The 24,319-nt window shown below is 37.5% G+C and overlaps 1 protein-coding gene across 5 annotated transcripts in view; it reads right to left on the bottom strand.

Moving 5' to 3' along the window:
- SUPT3H (SPT3 homolog, SAGA and STAGA complex component) overlaps positions 1-24,319 on the bottom strand; it is a 451,548-nt gene that overhangs the window by 24,759 nt on the left and 402,470 nt on the right. For 3 of the 5 annotated variants that reach the window (XM_057699371.1, XM_057699372.1, XM_057699375.1), the window contains one exon: positions 1,742-1,882. In XM_057699371.1, coding sequence (XP_057555354.1) covers positions 1,841-1,882 — 42 coding nt within the window. In that variant the 3' untranslated portion in view covers positions 1,742-1,840. Of the gene's footprint in view, positions 1-1,741; positions 1,883-24,319 lie in introns of those variants that run through there. The other 2 variants (XM_057699373.1, XM_057699374.1) reach the window with 1 other exon arrangement.

The following is a 24,319-nucleotide window of genomic DNA, read 5'->3' as shown; positions in this document are numbered from 1 at the left end:
AAAGAAAAAAAAAAGAATTACAAATATTAATATTGAGCAATTATGGGGACATCTAGGCTGGTTTGGGACAGACATAAATGACCTTGTTTTATTCTAAATTCAGCTCACTGGCTTATGATGAAAAGTGAAAGGTTATTATATGGACTTACTGGGCAAAACCAGATTTTATAAATAATTACCTGTCAGACTGTTCAAGATAGGCAAACATACGCCAGACCAACAAAAACATAGACCTGTCATATTTCGGAGAGAAATGTACGTTGAGTCTTCCTTCTCTGGGACTATAAGGAGATCAGGTAGAATAAAATGAAGGGAAAAAACCTAAACCCTATATTTTCTGCCTTGTGCATACTTTAAAATGTATAATGTGGGAGAGGAGGAATTTTGATGTGAAAAATCAGCTCCTGAAAATTTCATACATCTATAAGCCTGGCATAGAAACTAAATACAATAAATGCTGTCATTTTAAAAGTTAGGATGTTTACTGCAAGCTTATAATTTTCCATGATTAGGGACGCCAAGAAAAATAAGAATGATGATAAAAAGAAAAGTTTAATCATACATTTCACCAAGCACAGATGGAACATCAAAACCCTTTGGCAATTTTTTGATATTATATATCTGCGTTTTTTTGTTCCTGACATGAAGATTTTTTCCAGAAGGACTAACATAGAACAGGTAAATGATAGTTAACAAATGTGAATAATATGTCGCAATCACATTAACTCAGCCTCACTATGAGTTGGTCATAGGAGGAAAATCTTTCATGCTTCTCATTTCTGTTTTTACTAGTTCTTTACAAAGGCTGTCTCAGTGCATGTAGAAACCATGATAAAAGTAAAATCACAAAAAACTCAAAGAATTAAAGAAATAACTTCCTTTTTTGCAATTCAAGTTGAATCAAGAAGTGTATATAACTGCTATATTTTGGTTTGTTTCCAAGAGTTACAGCTCCTTATTTGCTGGAGAAAGTATAGATGCCAGAAGGATAACTCAGCTGCTACCGGCAAGAAACTGCCCAGCCCACATTTCCATCTAGGTGCTGGTGCTTTGGAGGGAGAAAGCAGATCCCTCCGCTCCCCTTGCATTGATTCTAATCGCTTTGCTCCTAAATGGGTGTGGCGTGTGTGTGAGGGGTGGGCCTGGGGATCGCAGGGACAGGGGAAAGGGAAAATGAAGACAGGGAAGAGGGTCTACGAGGGTAAAAACATACGATAGGCAGATACTCAGGAAGTTGGGGAGAAGCCACGAAAACGACACATATACTATACGTGGGGTGAAGGGAAAAGAAGGTGGCAAGAGACAGTTCATCAGGTCAATTAGGTCTTTCATTAGCGAGTTTATAAAATGGACATTTGTCTGTAAAAATACATGTGGATCTAGTCATCAATGTCAGAAAGCAGAGTTGGTGGGACAGTGCAAGGGGAAAACTGACTGTCCTTTTAATTCTGTATCCTTTGTCCCAAACCTGGATTACAAAATGCATCAAATAAAACACAGACTAAACACTGAGAAAAAAAAGTCACTGCTTTTAAGTTATGTGAGCTGAGAGCAGTACATCTATTCCAAATTAAAATTTCAAAATTGTGTGATGTGCATTCTTGTCCACCTACACACCATCCCAAACATCCTGCCATTAATTGGCTAAATGGCCCATCTAGTAAACTAAGCATTGAGGGGGCTGGAAAAGGGCTGGAGTCAGCCAGTTGATAGTCACAACAAACCAACCCACTCCCAAGGATGCGGAGAAGGTAAACTTGTATTTTATTTTGCCCAAGGAGGGGAACAGAAATCACCTTAATATAACATTGCCTTTCCTGTTGTCGCAGTCAGGGTCATATCAGCAGGCCAGAAAAGCCATCCCATTCCTGCGGTAGGCACTCTGTCAAAGAAAAAGAAATCTGCGGTGAATGATCACATCAAGTCAAAGGAGGAATGGAGGCAAAAAAGCAAGCAGAGCTTTCTTCCTGTTTTGTAGACTGCTGGCTACAATCTACTAGGGTGCTTGTTCTGAACATTTCTGGTGGCAAAGCTTCAGCAGTCACTGCTAAAAAGTCAGTGTGGTTAACAAGTGGTTAGTGATTCTATTTTGGGGGAGTGGGAGATACGCAGAATAAGACATCCCATTTTGTTAATTGATTGGGCTTGGTTAGGCCAAAGACATGTTGTGTTGAATCTGTTTGTCCTTTATAAACATGTGTTCTCTATTGGACATGCCTGAGAATCACGTCTAACTAAGTATCTTAACAGTCTATAAATTACTGACTCATTATATCCTTCCCAGGCCTAATTTACAGTCTCAGCAAAAAGCAATGGGAACAGATACTAACAGAGCCCCTCCACCCCCACCCCAAATGGTGATTTCTAAGGAGTTCTGTACATTATACACATTATAGGAAACTTGAATCTTACATAATTTTCTATACATTCATGCACATACAGATGTATATATGGATATTCATGATGGGATAAAAATATTCCCATAAAAGAAAAATAGGTACTAATTGCAGTAATGTAATATATTCCAGTAAAGAAAGTACAACGGCGTGATTTTTCATCCCAAGAGATACACTCTGCATTTCAGAGCTGGGAGAGCTGGGCCTCTGTGACTCGTCCTGATTCTCACAATGAGACCCAGAGTGAAGCAGAATTAAAATCCAGGATTTAGGAATAAAAGTCCCCCTTTCACCATCACAGTTTTCATTATTTCAACTAGGCACAGCCACATTCAGAGAATTCATAACCCTCAATTAAACAGAATCGATAATCTATTTTCAGAAAAATGGAAAAAAAATGACAAAATCTCATATCAGGGGTTCTTTTTTTTTTTTTTTTCCTTTCAGCTAATAACTCTGGGGGTGTTCTGGAGTCTGTAAACTTATGGGCCAGTAAATTTACCTTCAACAGCCATATTATAGGAAATATAGAATAAGCTTTTATGATTAAAACAATGTTATGGAAGGTGCTAAAGAGTTTAATTCTAAAAACATGATTATTTTTAATTATACAAAAAAAAAAAAAAAAAGAGAAAAAGGGAAAGTGGACCCAACCTTTTTAGAAAGACTTCTACCAACATGAGGTGAAACAAAAACAGTTTTCCGGATAACTTTCTGTTAATTATAAAATTCAATTAACTTCAAAACCTTCCCTTCAAATCTCCTGCTTACACAGGATTTACTATGGTTGTCAGCCTTTGGAGCCCTGGCTGAAATTTCATCGGTGGGTTATGCTGTTACACAGTTCACTCCAGATCAGCATATCGAGGATGAGAAAAACGTGGCAGATTCCAAGTCTCCTTCCTGAGGGCTCTCTCTGTGAGCTCGACCTTACCATCGGACTTTTTGTGCCATAGGGCACTTTAGGATTGAAGCAAACATTCTAAAAAAGGCCAGAAAATTCCAACTCTAGCTCCTAAGATTGTGCACCGGAGAACAGTGGTAAATGAGCTCCTTGGAGAGCCACAAATAACTTGCAGGAACGGATAGGGTGTCTTCCCACAACCACAGGCAGGGGAGCCTCAGGCCTTGCAACAAGCCCCTTCCACCACGGCCGCCTTCGAGAGGCTCACGCCAAAGTAATACTTTCAGCTTCTTAACCTTGATATTTTACATTTTACAACCACAGTGACAACCTTTAACATAACATAATATTTAAAGCACAGGGATGGCTTACATGGAGATAAATGAACCTGGGAGTAAAGCTGGATTCCTCTTAAAGGTAAATGGTTGAGGTGAGCCTTGCTAAAAAAAGCAGTCTTGGCTCAGAAGACCACGTCTTGGCTGAGTGCACCTGAGAAATTACCAAGTTAAATCTTTCCAGGGTGGGCGATATGAAATGGTTCATTCCAGTGTTGAAAAGGTAACTCCTCAAAAGTCAACTCACCTTCACAGATAACTGATTACTATTGTTTGCAAACAACTAAAAGATGACAGGCTTATTTAGTAACATGGACCCCCAAGTAGCCAAGTTTAATGAGAAAACCAAAGTTTAGAGCTGACCCAGATTTCTGGAATAAGTTCTTCCTATTCTAATTCTAAAATAAAGAAGGAACAAACAAGCATGTGTAATTAGTGAAGAGCAATTTCAGCAAACCAATCCCCTAGGGTCCTCCACCCTGAGTCACTGCTTTTTCCTTTTGATGTATAAAGGATGTATGTTGTCTGTCTGTGTAGGGCAATTATGGGAATGTCCCAAATTTGGCATCCCTTCCAGAGTAAGCAACTTGAAAGGAAGATGGATGAAGACAACTCATTTTTGTGTCAACTGTGAATTTTTCTCTATTTGTGTTGCGAATGCTAAAACTAAATTTAAACATTGCTTGGTGTGAGGGCCTTCCAGAGGCCACATTCTCATGAAACACTCTGTATCCCACTGACTCTCTACTGTCAGATCCTATGAACGATTCACAGACACTTACAGTTAGTAAAACCTATACCTTGACCAAAAAAAGCCAGGACCTCCCCAACTATTAAAAAGTATAAATTAATTAAAAACACAGACACCCCTCCCCCCAAACCAGCTCTTACTGCTATATACCACTTAAGCTTTACTTCTGACTTAATACAGCTCTGTTCTCAACTACTGTGTGCTCCTATGTAAATGCACTGAACAGCTCAGATATTTTAGCTTCTCTCAAAGTTACCAGCAAAGATGATAACTGTTTTTTTAAATTGTAGTTCTTAGGCTTGTTTTTTTTTTTTTTTTAAAGAGTATCAAGCTAGCTCCCCATTTTGGACATTCTTTGCTCCCCACTTTGGACATTCTTTTATTCATTCAGCTCCAAATTATGATCTTACTAGACTCTCAATCTATGAATAAACAGACATAGATTCTACTTGCTGCTCTGGGCACTGGTGTGGAAATTAACTCATAGGTGTATACTTTAAAATGACTTAAAAAACCTGTATATGGGCAATGAACAAGCTAGAGAAAACATTTAAATCCCAAACTAGTTTACTTCTGCTTTTTTATGGTTCATCATAAATTACACATTTTTAAGGAATACAAATTAATATTAAAAAGCAAGAGGTTAATATATATCTTAAGCAAAGTAAGATAAATATGCTATAAAACATATCCTGCAGCTTGAATATGATTGTGTGTGTGTGTTATTTGTGCCATTAGCCTAATTAGTAAGGAGTTAATTATAGATAAAACCACCCCCCTCAGTTCAGACCTACATTTTATTCTTACTACTACATTTCCTGATTTACTTTGGCATCACTGAGGCTGAGCTGTCGCTGCTCTGCATGCTGTTCCCTGGGGCCAGAGTTAGGACTCTGACCCACCACCCCCAGGATGTGCTGTTGCTGTACCCTGAGCCCAAGCCACTGCTGCACCCTCTCACCCCACAGCCTGTGTCACTGCTGTAACTCCCCACCCTGGGCCCCAGATCACTGTGGTGAGCCCCAAGGACTCAGACCCTCGCTCCTTGGAAGATATGCACATGCCTGCACCTCAGACACTGGCACTACCATTACTGCAAGTGCACCTGTGCCCCAGGACCAAGGTAGTTCCACATGTGCCTGATCCCAGAACCCCAGCTCCACTGCCACTGAGTGCCAGCTCACTAAACATGGTACCAAAAAGGATCCCCTTGGCTAGAACTTCCTTTCACAGGCAAAAAAGAAAGACCCCAGCAGCCTCTGCCACTGAGGACACCAACAGCCCTAGATATCACTGCCACTTGCAGGACCTCTGCAGTCTGGGCTCCTGCAGTCTTTGCCCAAGTTGACCTCAGCTGATGGAGCTGCAGAGAGATTATGCCACTGTGCTTTCCCCAGAATCAGAGCTGCTAAACCCTATCCAGCCAGAGACCTCGCAGACACCTTCAGGTGAAAGTCTTTCCCCTCCAGAGTCAGTCTGAAAAGGCTGGAAAAGGTGACTGCTCCCTCAAATGTGCTAACATTAATGCAAAGCTACTAGAAACATGGAAGAGCAAGGAAACATGACACCAGCAAAGGAACTCAGTAAGTTTTCGGTAACTAACCCCAAAGAAATGGATATCTGAGAGTTACCTGAAAAAGAATTCAAAATAATTATTTTAAGAAAGCACAGTGAGATTTAAGAGAACTGACAGACAACTCAATGAACTCAAGAAAACAATGCATGAACAAAATGAGAAGTTCAACAAAGAGACAGAAATCATAAAAAAGAACTAAACAAAAATTCTGGAGCTGAAGGTTACAATGGCTGAAATGAAAAATGCAAGAGAAAGCTTCCAAAACAGAACCAAGCAGAAGAAAGACTGCAAACTTGAAGACAGATTTCTTGATATTATCCATTAAGAGGAGAAAAGAAATAAGAATGAAAAAAGGGTGAAAAAAGTCTATGTAAATCAGGGGACACCATTAAGTGAAATAATAGTCAGCCCTCTGTATCTACAGGTTCCACATCTGCAGATTCAACCAACCAAAAATATTTGGAAAAAATTTCCAGAAAGTTTCAAAAAGCAAAACTTGAATTTGCTGTGAGATAGCAACTATTTACATAGCATTTACATTGTATTTACAATGATTTACATCGCATTTCCATTGAATTAGCTATTATAAGTAAATGAGATAATTTATAGTATATAAGGGAGGATATACGGAGGTTACATGCAAAAACTACGTCATTTTATATAAGAGACTTGAACATCTGTGAATTTTGGTATCCATGGGGGGGTCCCAGAACTAATCCCCCACAGATACTGAGGAATGACTGTATTTGATTTATGGGAGTCCTAGAAGGGGAAGAGAGAGAAAGGGTCAGAAAACTCATATAAAGAAATAACTTCTGATATCTAGAGAGAGATATGACCATCCAGAAACAAGAAGCTCAAGAATTTCCAAACAGGTTTAGCCCAAAGAGCTATTCACTGAGATTATAATCAAACTCTTAAAAATCACTGACAAAAAGAGAATTTTGAAAGCAGCAAGAGTTTAAAAAGAGTCTTCACATACAAGCAAACCCAGATAAGGTTATCAGCAGATTTCTCAGAAGAAACCTCACAGGCCAGGAGAGAATGGGATGATATATTCAAAGTGTTCAAAGAAAAAAAACCTGCCAATCAAAACCTCTTTACCCGGGAAAGTAATTCCTGGGTAGAGATAAAGACCTTCCCAGACAAACAGAAGATGAGGGAATTTATTACCACTAGACCTGCCTTACAAGAAATGCTGAAGGGAGTTGTTTAAGATGAAACAAAAGGATGCAGCAAAGGCAGTTCTAAGAGGTAAGTTTATAGCAATAAATGCCTACATGAAGAAAAAAGGAAGATTTTACACCTCTATGGTCACCTAACCTATGATAAAGGAGGCAAGAATATACAACAGAAAAAAGACGGTCTCTTCAAGAAGTGGTGCTGGGAAAACTGGACAGCTACATGTAAAAGAATGAAATTAGAACACTCCCTAACACCATACACAAAAATAAACTCAAAATGGATTAAAGACCTAATTGTAAGGCCAGACACTATAAAACTCTTAGAGGAAAACATAGGCAGGACACTCTTTGACATAAATCACACCAAGATCTTTTTTGATCCACCTCTTAGAGTAATGAAAATAAAAACAAAAACAAACAAATGGGATCTAATTAAACTTAAAAGCAGAAGCACAGCAAATGAAACCATAAACAAAACAAAAAGCCCACAGGATGGGAGAAAATATTTGCAAATAAAGCAACCGACAAGGATTAATCTCCAAAATATACAAACAGCTCATGCAGCTCAATAAAAAAGAGAAAAAAACAAAAAACAAATAACCCAATCAAAAAATGGGCAGAAGATCTAAATAGACATTTCTCTAAAGAATACACACAGGTGGCCAAAAAGCACCTGAAAAGATGCTCAACATCACTAATTATTAAAGAAATGCAAGTCAAAACTACAATGAGGCATCATCTCACATGGGTCAGAATGACCATAACCAAAAAATCTATAAACAATAAATGCTGGAGAGGGTGCAGAGAAAAGGGAACCCTCCTACACTGTTGGTGGGAATGTAAATTGGTACAGTGACTATGGAGAACAGTATGGAGGTTCCTTAAAAAACTAAAAATAGAACTACCATATGACCCAGCAATCCCACTCCTGGGCATACACCCAGAGAAAACCATAGTTCAAAAAGATACATTCACTCCAGTGTTCACTGCAGCACTATTTACAATAGCCACAACATGGAAGCAACCTAAATGTCCATCAACAGAGGAATGAATAAAGAAGATGTGGTACATACATACAATGGACTATTATTCAGCCATAAAAAAGAACAAAATAATGCCATTTGCAGCAACACGTATGGACCTAGAGATTGTCATATTGCGTGAAGTAAGTCAGACACATAAAGACAAATATCATATGACATCCCTTATATGTGGAATCCAAAAAAAGAGTATAAATGAACTTATTTAAAAAATAGAAGTAGAGTCACGGATGTAGAAAACAAACTTACGGTTACCAGGGTATAAGGGGAGGTAGGGATAAATTGGAAGATTGGGACTGACATGCACACACTACTATATATAAAACAGATAATAAGAACCTGTTGTATAGCACACGCAACCCATACTGCACTGTAATGGCCTATGTAGGAAAAGAATCTTAAAAAAAAAAAGAGTGGATATATATGTATGTATAACTGACTCACTTTGCTGTACACCTGAAACTAACAAAACATTGTAAATCAACTATACACCAATAAAAATTTTTTTAAAAAGGAAGACTTTAAATAAACGAAACCTTATATATTATATAACCTTATATATTTCAATTATCCCTCAATAGAACTGGAAAAAAAAAGAAAAATTTCATTGTAGGAGGTCTCAAATTCACTTACAAATACTACCTTTCTCAAAGGCCTAAGACAGAAGATTTTGGTTTTATTTGAATTCCTATAAATTTGCAGAATTTGATTTTAGAGTTTTAACTCTGTGTAAGTCACTATGTGCTTGGTGGTGCAAAGGACACAAAGATAAGTAACACAGCCCCTGAAGTCACTAAAGCTTCTAATTTAATGCTAATGGTTTAACCACCACAAGTAAAATGCACTGAGAGGTTATTTTCAAGGGTGGGAAAGAGAAAAAACAAGGCAGACTTTGAGTTCGCTCTTTTACTTTTAATCAACATATTTAACACTTAAAAGGGCATGAGATTGTATATTTCTTAAAGCAGGGGGGCAAATATTAGAAAAATACTACACTTTTTAAAAATGGTTTATGAAGTCCAATCCTTTCATGTCCATATCTAATGTAGCCTTACCGCAACTAGTAAAAAAAGAAAAAAGGTCTTACTATTCTCCTTTTTAAAGTGACATGTCCAGTGGGTGATAGTAGATTTAGGATTCAAAACCCAGGGCCTGTATTCTTTTCATTATACTACACTGTCTTACATTAAACAAAAGAAAACCAAAAACTCCCTGAAATCTGGCCTAATTTATTCCATCCAGATTACTATAGATATACATATTCTCCTAGTCCTAACAAACTCAATTCTTGCTAAAGATCACTTAAAGCAAATTAAAATTGTACTTCAAATTTAAACTAGATTAGTCTGGCACAATCCTTCAGAGTGCAGAGACGGGACCTGAATCTAAATCATCTGCAGTTTGGAGGCACTCTCAACGAGTGCTTTATTCTCCAGACTAATTTAAAGGATAGTATACAATAAAAAACACTGTGCACCCGAACAACCTAGGGAGCTTTACAAAAATAACAGATACTCTGGCTTCACTTCTTTAAGGTCATCTGTCTGCGTGGATTTTGGGTTTGGCATGCCTGAGAAGCAATCCAGGCGATCAGGGTGTTGGTGAGGGCTGAGAATGGCGGTGGAGTAGGCGAGTGCACCATTCACAGGACCCCAAAATGGTTTGGTCAATAAATGGAACCCATCAGAGTCTGTCATGATTATACAGTGGACAATATTTCAAAGTGGAAATCCTAATCTCAGCATTTAATTTAATGCAGAAGAAACAGAAATTAAGGTTTTCAGACCATGCCTTTTACGCAGACAGCAGGCGGGTTACCTGTTACCTCTCACACTTCTTACTTGTGGGCCATCTATAGACTAGTCATTGTTTTTCTCCTTCCCAGATGCTGGGATGCTGCTGTTAGGGAGCACAGTCCTTCAGACCACCACACCATGTTTAATTCCATAATGGCACAGGGATTTGGAAACTAAGTCTACTAAACCAAGTTGAACAAATCTTTAGCTTACATCTAAAATCAAGGAACAATAAAATTTTGGAATTGGAAAGTATCTTTGTGAACGCCTCTAGTCCAATTCCTAACTTAACAGATGAAAAAACTATTGCCCAGGGAGAGAGAGACACATCCATTGTCACATGGGGAGAACCCAGGATGGTTCTAATTCTGCCCAAAGCTGTGTTCAGCTTCTCTGACCTTAATGGGGAAAACAGATGTAGAGGAAAAAATTGTTTTTCCAGATAAAAAACCCTTGGGAGCAGAATAAGAGTGAAGAGACTGGGGAAAGGGAGGGACTTCATGACGCCCAAAACAGGACAGCTGAGTAGTTAGAACAAGGCAGGCCATTAAGAGCTTTTAGTTCTATTTCTGCCTCTTCTGCTATATGCTTGGCTCTCCCTTGGAGAATCACTTAATATCCCTGAGTGCCTCAAATAATAATTTTGATAAATGGATGAAATATCAAAATAATTAAGATAAACTTGGCTGAAAGGTTCTGTGGCAAAAGCATGCACCTTTAGAACCTTCCAGGGAATGACACACTATTTGTTCGAGCTGAAGTCTTTTACTACGGCTGTGCTTGGTGTCTGATTTGGCCAGGCAAATAATGTGGCCTGCCTGGATCTGTTTGGAGTTGGCCAATTTGGGTTAAATCCAGTAGAAAAAGGACAATAAAAAGATTTGGAGCACACATTCACCCTTTCCCAAACTACCGTTAACTCCCAATTAACTAAGTGTAGGGTAGACTCTGCGTTTTGGATGATTTGTGGGCCACAGGAGCCGCCCTGGTTACCAAGGGCTTGGCGGTTTCCCAAAAGCTCCTTTTCACCCCACAGGGATGAAGAGGGCACAGAGGGCAGACGTTCTACAGCTACTGGCTTGGGTTTGCTGGAAGGAAAAGGTGGGGGAAGTGGTGGAGTAAACCGAAAGCAACAGGCTTTCCCTAGTCCTTACTAATTAAGTTACCCTAAGTGTTCCATTTATTGGAATACTCAGTTGAGTGGGAACTGGGAAGGTATGCACATCTCTGAATTTCACGTATAAATGGAAGACAGCTGAATTAGCCCTACTCTCTGTCCCACCTCACTCCCCAGTTACTGTCAAAACCAGCTGTGCTCATATCTGGCCTTTCTCTACCTCTCTTCTGGTAGCAACATCGGAGACTACACCAAGCTGTCTCAAACTCCCCGGCTCCCACAAGCACAAATTCAGCTCTGCCCTCCGTGGGGTCACTGGATTCGGAGTCCAAGCCCTCTCCCAGCTCCTTCATTTGCTGAAGGAGCTGACTGTGCCCTGAGAGACATATTGTTTTGCTTTAATACTACAAATCTTTGAACCTCTGGAGCTTCATATCAAAGCTATGTAATAGCTTTTTAAAAGATAAAATATGCCCCCTTTTCTTGTGGCCCTTGTGTCTGCGTGTGGGCAAGAGATTTAATTACAATGAATAAAACTGAATGGTGGTCTAAGACTCTTAAAATCAAAGTGGGGATCATGGCTGAATTTCATTAGCAAACATAAATACAAATAGGCACATCTTGTTTGTACCAATGCCATGTGACTTTCCCCTTTTTGATAATTTTATTCTAACTCTGATATTTCAGAGAATCTAAATTGAACCATATGATGTATAGCACTGTAACATGCAAAGCTCTTCATTAAACATTTTCCTTTCGGTGTACTTCCCCATGTTATAAATATCCTGTGAAAATCATGGAGGGCAGTTTGTCAGACAGCAGAGCCTTGATTTAAGACAGTGGAGGGAGCCCTGCCCTCTAAATAAGAGGTCTTCTCTGGCTGGCAGAATGGGAAAAAGACATAGCATTAACTCCCATTCTATTCCAAGTAACTGGGAGTCTATAAATCTTGAGGAACGTGTCATTTCATGCATGTTTTTCTCCAAGTCTGTATCATATTCTTCCTATAAGTTACTTCAGGATTCTGAATATAAACATCTCTAAATTAAAATTTAATTATTAAAATTATCATTTCTAATTGCCCGTCATCTCAATCAAATTATATGAGATGTGTTAATTTCTTGTTGTCATTGAGCAAAATAATCATGTGATTGATACAAATGACACTGCATTTTACAGAAAATTTTGTGAACGTTGTTTTTAGAAATTTTATATGAGTCTAAGTAAAAGTGTACCATTTCTATGTTTAAACTCTTCTTTCCATAATATCATATGCACTTAAATACATCTATGGTAATAATAATTTAACGGCAATAATATTAAACTTTTCTTCAGCTACCTACACTACAAACAATTAAAACACAGATGTCCGAATTATTCCAAGCTACAAACACATATTAAGTATGTGTATAAACAGTGCCAAATTGGCAGGAGCTAGTAATCAAAATCTCCATTTTGGGGGGGGAGGCCGGGTTTAGTATAACAACAGTTAATTCTCATTTTTCTTGTTTCACCCAAAACTTTCTAGAAGGTAGGAAGTTGCTATTTTATTTATCTCTGTAGGCCCAGGGTGCAACCCAAGGCACAGCACCTAAGTAGATGCTCAATAAACAATCATCTAATGAACGAATGCGTTTGACTCACAAGTACCTTAAATTTCCTCTGAGAAACTTAATGAGAAATGCTAACATGTGTTCACCATGAGAGCAGGGGCTGAGGTATTCTCAGCTCCAAAAAATTAGGCTTAGACCACACACTTCTCATTTCACCAGATAACCGTCAGCAGCAATTGTGAAGAAAAATAAATTAGTGACCTTAATAATTCAATCATAAACAATGCTGCAAAGCAAAGGGTTCCTGTGATGTTAGTTCTCAGTTCCCAATGGGGGCACTTCTGGGCTTCTCATTGCTGTTATCTTGCCAGGAGTAAAAACTTCTGCATCAATGGAGCCAGCTGCCTTGTTTGCCAGAAAAAAGAGAATCCAAGTCATCTATAGCAACTGTTAAACTATTTTGTTGCATCTAAACATTTTAAATTCAACTATTCTGTTACTGAAAAGTTTATAGTAGTATAAAATAATTTTTTAACAATCTTGGTTGGGTGGCAATGTTACTCAATTGTATTTCTTATTTTCAAAGTTGTCAACGATGTTACAGTAAAAATTGAAAAGAAAATACTGCCTCAATGGCCTCTGCCATGTCAAAAAACACAACACGAGGCATAAGAACACAGATGGCAACAGCTGTTTACCAATGGTCAAGACACCAATTCATAAGAGTAAATAAATTATAATTAAGGTTCTCAAGAATTTCTGGAAGGAAATGAATACTGAAATTATGACACAGAACTTTCAGGACACAGGAGTTAATAACATCAATCACTGTGGTAGCCACCTGAGAACGAATATTTCTGTATGAACCTACTGTCACTCATTCATTCATTTATTTAATGACACAGGCTGCAAGGTGAAGTGGATATAGCAGTGATCCCAGAAGTGGTTCCTGACCTTCATGTTGAACAGTCTAATGGGGAGACACATTGAATGAGAAGTGACAAAAGTAAAGAGAATTACAAAATGAGAACAGAGTGTAATGGGACCATCTAAGAGGACAGTAGAGGTGGGTGGTGATGATCAAAGAGGCTTCTTAAAGGAAAAGACACTCAGCTGAGGACTGAGTTGGGGATGAGAGGGGAATGGCTAGCAGGACAGAAAAGTGTTCTAGGTAAGACCCAGAGGAGAGAGACTTTGACTTATCTTATTCCCAAATGCCAGTCAACAGGCTGTGCTTGTCACAATAAATATTAAATCCAAGACACCAAACCACACCACCTACCACTGAAGGATTTATCAAAATTCAGGTAAGAAGCGTTAATGTTATATAAGCTTTCAACCAACTCTTCTGAATCACTGCTTTAGAGCCTGATATAAACTCTTTATATTAAATCGGAAACACTGGAGGACTTCTGGTGTCTGAGCCAGCATGCAAGAAGCTTGGAAGTTGCCACTCTGTCCTAACAAGTAAAAGTTGAACAAACTGAAAAATCAACTCTTCTTAGATCCAAAGGAGAAGTGAAGTCACAGGACAAACCACTGCCCTTAAAATCAGAGATACAGGCAGGCAAATACAGAGACACAACTTAATGGAGCATAAATCTATAAGCAAAAGCCTCTGTGGGACCCAGTGCTGGGGTAGGGAAAACTGAACTATAATTGACAAACTGCTAGGAGCTCGGTGTGGACAAATCTGGGAGACAGAACTCCAGAGTGACTCAGACATGGGGGATGGGGAAGGGGACCACAATTCTGTGAGTTTTACCTCCTGGAGCTCTACTAGGTTCTCACAGTAAATATCATACATAAATATCATCTTGCTTGGGGCAGGGAGAGGGGTAAAAAACGTTTTGAAATACATCAAAGCATTCTGTTCTTCTTAACAAGGTCTACCTACAGGAGACACTATTTAACCACAGCCTAATCTGTAGAGGTTTTATAAGAGCCTAACTGACCTGGCAAAAAGGAAATACCCCATTTCAGTGCACTGCAGCCATCCAGACTAATCGGTGGGTGGGACACTAAGAAGCACTTGTGAAGTTCACAGTTCAGAGGCATAGGGCTCACTAAAAGACTAGGACCTAGTCACAGTTGTATAGAATGCTTCCCCTCCTCCCACACCTTACCACCACATTAGTAAAGGCCTATCTATAGCAGTTCCTTTTACTCAACATCATGTCTGGCTATTAGAACAAAATTACAAGGTATAAAAAAGGGCAAAAAAAAAAAAAAAAAAAACAGTTTGAAGAGACAAACAAGCATCAGAACCAGATCCATTTATGACAGACATGTTGGAATTAACAGACTGGGAATATATAACAACTATGATAAGGATATTAAAGGCTCTAATGGATAAAGTAGATGGCATGCAAGAACAGATGAGCAATGGAAGCAAAGAGATGGAAATTTTAAGAAAAAATCAAAAAGAAATGCTAGAGATAAAAAAAACCATTGTAACAGAAATGAAGAATGCCTCTGACGGGTTTATCAGTAGACTGGATATGGCTGAGGAAGTAAATTCTGAGTTTGAGGATATCACACTAGAAACCTCCAAAACTAAAAAGCAAAGAGTAAAAAGGCTGGGAAAAAAAGAGAACAGAATATCCAAGAACTGTTCACTAGAAATCTCCAAAACTGAAAAGCAGAGTAAAAAATCAGAAAAAACAGAATAAAATATCCAAAAACTATGAGACAGCTACAAATGGTATAACAAATGCATCATGGGAATACCAGAAGAAGAAAAAGAGAAAGCAACAGAGGAAATATTTTTTAAAATGATGACTGAGAATCTTCCCAAATTAATGTCAGACATGAGACCATAGATCCACGGAGCTCAGACTACACCAAGCAGAATAAATACAACAACAACAACAACAAGCCAAAAGAAAAAAAAAAAAAACCCAAAACAAAACAAAACAAAAAAACTACACCTAGGCATATCATATTCAAACTGCAGAAAAATCAAAGAAAAAACTTTAAAAGATGCCAGAGGAAATAACACCTTACCTATAGGAGTGAAGATAAGAATCACACCTAAGTTCTTCAAAACCATGTAAGCAAGAAAAAAGTGGAGTGAAATTTTAGTGTTGAGAGAAAAAAATCCACCAACCTAGAATTCTGTACTCTGTGATATAATCCTTTAAAGGTGAAGGGGAAATAAAGATTTTCACAGACAAGCAAAAATTGAGGGAATTTTTTTGCTAGTAGCCCTGCTTGCAGGAAATTTGTTAAAGGAAGTTCTTTAGATAAAGTTCAGAAAATTGGATATACAAAAAGAAAGGAAGAACATTGCAGAAGCGACAAGTGAAGGTAAAATAAAAACTTTTATTCTTAATTGATCTAATAGATAATGGCTTGTTCAAAATACTAGCAACAATGTATTCAATTATGTTGCTTATATACCCATGTTTCTGTATATTTATGTATAAGTGAAATGAATGGCAGCAATAATACAAGGGACCAGTGGAAGGAATTGGTATTATTTTGTTCTTATAAGATACAGTATCTGTGAAGGGGTAAAGTGTTATTGGAAAGTGGACTTGATTAGCTGTCAATGTATTATTACAAACACTAGGGCAGCCATTAAAAAAGGTAACAACAACAACAACAAAAGGAATATAACTGATATGCTAAGAAAGGAAAGAAGATGGAATCATAAAATGCTCAGTTAATAACACAAAAGGTGGAAAAAGAGTAGAAGATAAAAATCGGGACAAAGAACAAGGGCAATACATAGAAAACAGTAATGAATATGATAGATATTAATCCAACTATATCAACAATCAGTTTGAAAGTCAGTGGTCTTAATATACCAATCAAAAGACAGGGATTACCAGAGTGGATCAAAAAATAAGACCCAAAAGTATGTTGTCTATAAGAATCCCACTTAAAATAAAAAGACACATGTAGATTAAAAGTAAATGGATGGAGAAAGATATATCATGCGAACACTAATCAAAAGAAAGTAGGAGCTGCTATATTAAATTTCAGACAGAGCCAACTTTATAGCAAGAAAGTTATCAGAGACAAAGAGGGCCTTCACATAATGATAAGGGGTCAATTTCCCAAGATGATATAACAATCCTCAACAGGTATATGCCTAACAATATGACATTAAAATACATGAAGCAAAAACTGAGAGAACTTCAAGGAGAAATAGATGAACCCATTATTATAGCTAGAGACTTCAACACACCCTTATCAGAAATGGCCAGATCCATCAGGCACAAAATCAGTAAGGATATGGAACTTTATAACATCATCAATTCACTGGATATAATGGTCATCTTTACACTACCTCATCCAACGACTATAGATTATAAATTCTTTTCAAGTTCACATGGGACATTCATCAAAATAGACCACATGTGGACTTCTCTGGTGGGTCGGTGGTTAAGAATCTGCACTTCCCCTGCAGGGGGCATGGGTTCGATCCCTGGACAGGGCAGTTCTGCATGCCTCAACGTGTGGCCAAAAAAATAAAAAGAGAGAGAGAGAATAGACCACATTTGAGGCCATAAAATATATCCTAACAAGTTTGAAAGAATGGAAATCATACAATGTCAGACCACAATGGAATTAAACTAGAAATCAATAATGGAAAGACAGCTGGAAAATTCCAAAATATTTGTAAATTAAACAACATATTTCTAAATAACACATGGGTCAAAGAAGAAATCTTAAGAGAAATTTAAAAATATTTTGAACTAAATAAAACTGAAAACATAACATCAAAATCTGTGGGATGCAGCAAAAGCAATGTTTAGAGGGAAATTTATAGCACTGAATGCACATACTAGAAAATAAGAAAGATCTAAAGTCATTCCTTTAAGCTTCCACATTAGGAAACAAGAAAAAAAAAAGAGAAAATTAAGAATAGAAATAATAAGATGCAAAAACTTCAACAAAATACTAGCAATCCAAACCCAACAATACATTAAAAGGGTCATACACGATGATCAAGTGGGGTTTATCTCAGGAATACAAGGATTTTTCAGTATCTGCAAATCAATCAGTGTGATACATCACATTAACAAACTGAAGAATAAAAACCGTATGATGATCTCAACAGATTCATAAAAAGGTTTTGACAAAATTCAACATTCATTTATGATAAAAACTCTCCAGAAAATGGGCACAGAGGAAAGATGCCTCAACATAAGAAAGGCCATATATGACAAACCCACAGCTAACATCCTTCTCAACAGTGAAAAGCTGAAAGCATTCCCTCTAGGATCAGGAACAAGACAAGGATGCCCACGCTCACCACTTTTATTCAACGTAGTTTTAGAATTCTTAGCCACAGCAATCAGAGAAGAAAAAGAAACAAAAGGAACCCAAATTGGAAAGGAAGAAGTAAAACTGTCACTGTTTGCAGATGACATGATACTATATACAGAAATTCCTGAAGATGCCAACAGAAAACTACTAGAGCTCATCAATGAATTCAGTAAAGTTGCAGGGAACAAAATTAATCTACAGAAATCTGTTGCATTTCTATACACTAACAACGGAAGATCAGAAAGAGAAATTAAGGAAACAATCCCATTTACCATCACATCAAAAAGAACACAATACCTTTGTTAGGAGGCAAAGGACCTGTACTTGGAAAACTATAAGATACTGATGAAAAATACTGAAGGCCACAAAAAGAGATGAAAAGATATACCATGTTCTTGGATTAGAAGAATCAGTAGGGTTAAAATGACTATACCATGCAAGGCAATTTACAGATTCAACGCAATCCCTATCATTTTTCATAGAACTGGAACAAAAATTTTAAAATTTGTATGGAATCACAAAACAGTCAGAATAGCCAAAACAATCTTGAGAAAGAAGAATGGAGCTGGACAAATCATATCCCTGACTTCAGACTATACTACAAAGCAACCATAATCAAAACAGTATGGTACTGGTACAAAAACAGACACAAACACATAGATCAATGGAACAGGACAGAAAGCCCAGAAATAAATCCACACACTCATGGTCAATTAATCTATGAAAAAGGAGGCCAGAATATACAATGGAGAAAAGACAGTCTCTTCAATAAGTGGTGCTGGGAAAACTGGACAGCTGCATGTAAAAGAATGAAATTAGAACATTCTCTAATACCATATACAAAAATAAACTGCAAATGGGTTAAAGATCTAAAGATAAGACTGGATACTCCTAGAGTAATGGAAAGAAAAGCAAAAATAAACAAATGGGACCTAACCGAACTTAAAAGCTTTTGCACAGCAAAGGAAACCATAAACAAAACAAAAAGACAACCTACAGAATGAGAGAAAATATTTGCAAATGATGAGACTGACAAAGGATTTATCTCCAAAATGCACGAACAGCTTACACAGCTCAATGTGAAACCAAACCCAATTAAAAAATGGGCAGAAGACCTAAACAGACATGTCTCCAAGAAAGACATATAGATGTCTTTTTGTGGGTCAACAGGCCCACAAAAAGATGCTCAACACTGCTAATTATCAGAGAAATGCTAATCAAGACTACAATAAAAACTGATATCAATCAGAATGGCCATCATCAAAAAGTCTACAAATAATAATTGCTGGAGAAGGTGTGGAGAAAAGGAAATCTTCCTACACTGTTGGTGGAAATGTAAATTGGTGCAGCCACTATGGGGAACAGTATGGAGGTTTCTTAAAGAACTAAAAATAGAGTTACCATATGATCTAGTAATCCCATTCCTGGGCATATATCTGGAAAAAAGGAAACCCTAATTGGAAAAGATACATGCACCCCACTGTTCACAGTAGCACTATTTACAGATAAGAAGCAGACTAAATGTCCAGCAACAGAAGAATGGATAAAGAAGGTGTGATACACACACACATATCTACATACACACACACACACACACATACATACATACATAAATACACATATATGATGGAATACTACTTAGCCATAAAAAAGAATGAAATCATGACATTTGCAGTAACATGGATAGACCTAGAGATTATCATACTAAGAGAAATTAGTGAGACAGAGAAAGTCACATATACAATATCACTTATATGTGGAATCTAAAAAAATGATACAAATGAACTTATTTACAAAACAGAAACAGACTCACAGACATAGAAAACAAACTTATGGTTACCAAAGAGGAAAGAAGGGGAGGGGAGGGTTAAATTAGGAATTTGAGATTAACAGATACATACCACTATATATAAAATAAATAAACAATAAGGTTTACTGTGCAGCACCAGGAGCTATATTCAATATCTTGTATAATAACCTACAATGGAAAAGAATATAAAGAAGAATATAACTGAATCACTTTGCTGTACACCTGAAAAACATGTAAATCAATTATACTCCAATTAAAAAAATAACAAATATAGAAAAACTGAACTGCTGTGTACTGACCTGACAATGACAGGCATGCCTCCTCCATGCCTTTGTGTCTCCTTTCCTAATTAAGTGTTCTTGAGGTGCTATGATCATATTCTTGTACATATTATACACTTACATTTCTATAACAGAGCTGTGTTAGTGGAATTTGCCACAGACATTTACAACCTGCCTTAGCCATTTTGAAAGTTTACCTGCAACTATCATAAATAACCAACGTGTGTTCTCCAATGTGAAAGATTAATTTGAACAGAGCTATCATATTAAATGATTAAATCTCTTGAGGTATGGAATCATTCCAAGTCAGATATATTATTTCTACAGCAGTGACAGTGCTCATGTTATTGGGCATTATTCTAATTAACCCTAAAAGGTGGGCTACTTGGGGTCATAGTAACTAGGATACTGTACTGGCTCAGATCACCCCTATTCCACTGTTGTTCGAGTCTACTGTTTACTGGTCATACTGTCTCTCAAAAACATTGAGAAAGTTTAGGTTTAGCACATTAAAAAGAAATAATTTCACCTTTAACAGAGTTATTACTATTAAAAATACCTTCTTTCAAAATATTTTGTTTTATTAGTCACCAGACAAATTGAGAAATATACTTCAGAAGGCCTATGAAAAATTCAGCACCAATCTTGGACCAGGAAACTAAGAAATCAGTTGAAATTCTCGTTGGCGAAAGCTGAGATCACAGATACCCTTCCGAAAGAATGCGGCTATTATATTTCAAGAACTCTTATCCTGATTTCTTTAGGAAGGGCTGAATGAATTCTACCTTTATGTATTCTATTCATGGAAAACTCAAACGGAATGTAAGCAAGGCATTCTATAAAGTATAGCCTAGGGATGTATAATCTTTACATTGAAATTAATTCAGTGAATCATTTCAACCAGGTTCTAGGAAAGGGAAGGGAAAGCTCTTTTGCACACGAGTCTTTGTCTGTCTAGTCCATGTGGTGGTAGCAGTGATTGAATGGGCAGGTCCCATCACTCCCAGGGTCCACTGGCCCGCTGTGCATGCAGCCCGCCTCTTCTTGTTCACCATAGCTGTGGGAGGTGAGGGGAGGTAAGCTAATGGATGAATAGCTGCCAGGAGAAAAGATGGGAGGGAAAAAAAGCTAAAGAAATATAGTATTTCAATCAAAGTCTGAAATTTGTAGAAGTGGTTTTGGTCTCCATATAGTAAAAATATTTATCCAAGAAACTCCTACTCGGGTGTGAACATCCTACTTCCAGTGGGATTTTGTTTGGCAAAGGCCTGTGAAAGAGTGGAAGCTAATACAGAACATGTCTATAAACAAATTTATTTAGTTAGTACAGATTGACACATTCGCTAGAGGATTTCAGCAATTACACGTGTAAAACTATTTCCTACAGTGGTTTCCTTTTGTGATTTTGCTAATTTATTCAATCTAGGCCATTTTCATGCATTAACTGTTATAAGCCATTTAGCCACCCAGGCTGAAATGAACATATGGAGACTCTATTCCCTCTTTCCAATGGTTCATGTAAACATAATTATATGGTGATATTAAAGAGTCAAACTTACCATGAAAAAAAGTCAAGTAAGGTTGTAATACCTTAGAAGACGATGTTGTAATCTGACTTTGGGGAAGAGAGATTTGGAAGTTTTGCCTACGATAATGTACATGAAAGTATTCGGTAAAATGTGAGGCCCTGTATAATGCTAAGGGGTTTGGATTTGTATACAATATGAATTATTATTCCAGTTATAATGGTATGAAATCAAATCATACGCTTGGAGAATTTCCTAAACAAATGCATATTCATTGAAATGCATATTCTCAACTCCAGAAGAACTTTGATTATAATTCTCTAATAATACATACTTCTCTTTGAAAATGTTAATATAATTCAATATATTAATTAATTAATAACTTCTACCTTTCAAATTTTATTTTGGCTATTATTATAGATCTCATAATGCCTTACATTTGGATGCTCAATAAATATTTGGTAAATAAGAAAAGGCCTATTTAAACCTGGGTAGTCCTCATGTAAAGAAAACCAATGTAAATGGATACTTGTATTTGCAAAATGATTGATTTCACAAATTGAGAATTTTAATTTCTCAAACATATATCACTTTATAATTGTGATTAATAAAACAAAAGGGAGAGTAAATTTTCTTAAATAAAGGTTTGTACAACTGCTATTATGGGAAAGGGGTAGGTTTTCAAAAAATTTATGTGAACTCATACTCACAACAGCTGGGAGGCAGTGGCCTCGCCTGGATGGGTGGGCCATCCAGGCACCGTATGGCAGGGTCCTGGCATTCAAGGGCTGAAGGAACTTGGGAGAGCTGGTTTCTTGAGTACGCTGAGTGACCAGCTTCTGAAACCTCCAATCTGGACTCTAATATCACTAGGCCATCTGAGCACGCTCTGTGCTGGGTGCAGAAAGGTGTAATCAGAGGATATCAATATCAAAGACTAATCTCAACTATAAAGGAGCAGCTGGAGGGAAGGTATTTCATGATTGCATCATTCCAGAGTTAGGGTGTAATGGCATTTTTCAATCATTTTGAGAATTCTTATTAATAATGAAGAGGTAATGATGGTAAATTTGTTTATCCCTCATTTTAATGTTCCATGTTAAATTTCTTCTCCTCATTATTTGTTTTACTATAATAAAACCAGCAAAGCCATTTCTATGGCTTTTATGATGAGACTAATTTTATTTACAATTACCATCTTGATATAATGGTAACTAGATAGTGTTATTGGTTAGATTGTGTCTTCCAAAAAGATAAGCTGAAGTCCTGACTCCCAGCAGCAGTGACTGGGACCTCACTTGAAATAGGGTCTTTGCAGATGTAATCAGGTTAAGATCAGATCGTTAAGGTGTCCTTTAATCCAATACGGTGGCCTTTAAAGAAGAAGAGATAGGCAGGGAGGACACCATGTGAAGACAGAAGCAGGGACTGGAGCGATGCCTGTACAAACCAAGAAGTGCTAAGAATTGTTGGTTGTCACCAAAAGTTAGGAGAGGCCCGGGACAGATTCTCCTTCAGAGCCCGTAGAAGAAACCAGCCCTGCTGACACCCTGATTTCTGATTTCTAGCCTCTAGAACTCTGAGATGATAAATTTCTGTTGTTTCAAGCCACCCAGTTTGTGGTACTTTGTTACAGCAGTCTTAAAAAACTAAAGTAACTCACCTACATTCACTATTTTCTTTTATAGATCTGTATGGTTTTAACCAAATAGTCTGGAAACTAAGGCCACTGCTGAAATCCTTAAAAACCTAAATCAGTCTAGGAAGTAGAATCAGCTGCTTTTGAAAAAAAAATCACTACTTTTTTGGGCTGAGACAGTTAAATGAGAACAGCTCTGCTTCCACTCCTCAGACTTTTCCCTCTGGCTTTCACAGCAGGTGAAGGGGTGCCACAGCCACTTGAAACAAAGTGTACTTTTAAGCAGCTTTCCTAAATGATAAATCTAAGGGGGAAAGAACTTAAAGTGATATTTTCAAGACTGTGGCATTTTCATCTCAAACATGGTATAAAAGCATAAGAAAATAGGATATCAAGGTATTGGCCTTTAAAGGAAGAAGTGTGAGATATTTTTAAAGCTAAGTTCCTCATAATGGCCATCGCACCACAGTCCTTTGCTTTAAGGCTAACCTAATAACTAAGATCAAGTTACTTTGTTTTTGGCCCAGTGAAGCCTAGGATCAGTAATTCCCATCTTTATAATGTATAAGAGAATATTAAAAACATATATTATGGTGAAAAAATTTGTGTATGGGGAAATATTTTTAAAAATTTAAAACACATATGGGAGTTATACTTCTGGTAGCCACTGACTGAGAAAATAGGTAATGATCAAAATTCTGCAATGATGGGTTTAGATGAATGTTATTAATCAAAACAGTACCTACACGCGGTTGAAAATATATCAAGATGTATCAGTTAAATCCTCTCTACAGACAGCGCTTATGTGTCCTTGGGTCTGGGGCTGTCCCAGGTTCACAGGTTTGAAAACGGCCCTCTGGCTAACATTTGCTGATTCATTCATTCTCACGCATTTACTGAGTGCCTGTGACGTGCCATGTGCTGTTCTAGGTGCTGGGGGCACGTCATCGACACGCTAAATCTGACTTTCGCGTGGGTAAGACAGTCAATAAATAAACACAAAAACACTATGACAGCGGTGATAAGTGCTATGAAAACAAATCAGGTGGGGTGAAGGGACAGGGAGAGAGGGGTGGCAGTGTTGTCTCTCTGATAAGGTGCCATTCAGAGGCCTGAACGAAGTAAGGCAGG

Source organism: Hippopotamus amphibius, chromosome 11, assembly GCF_030028045.1.
Source record: "Hippopotamus amphibius kiboko isolate mHipAmp2 chromosome 11, mHipAmp2.hap2, whole genome shotgun sequence".
Classification (NCBI taxonomy): Eukaryota; Metazoa; Chordata; class Mammalia; order Artiodactyla; family Hippopotamidae; genus Hippopotamus; species Hippopotamus amphibius.
The sequence above is the reverse complement of the archived record's forward strand: the minus strand, read 5'-3'. Positions and strand labels throughout refer to the sequence as shown.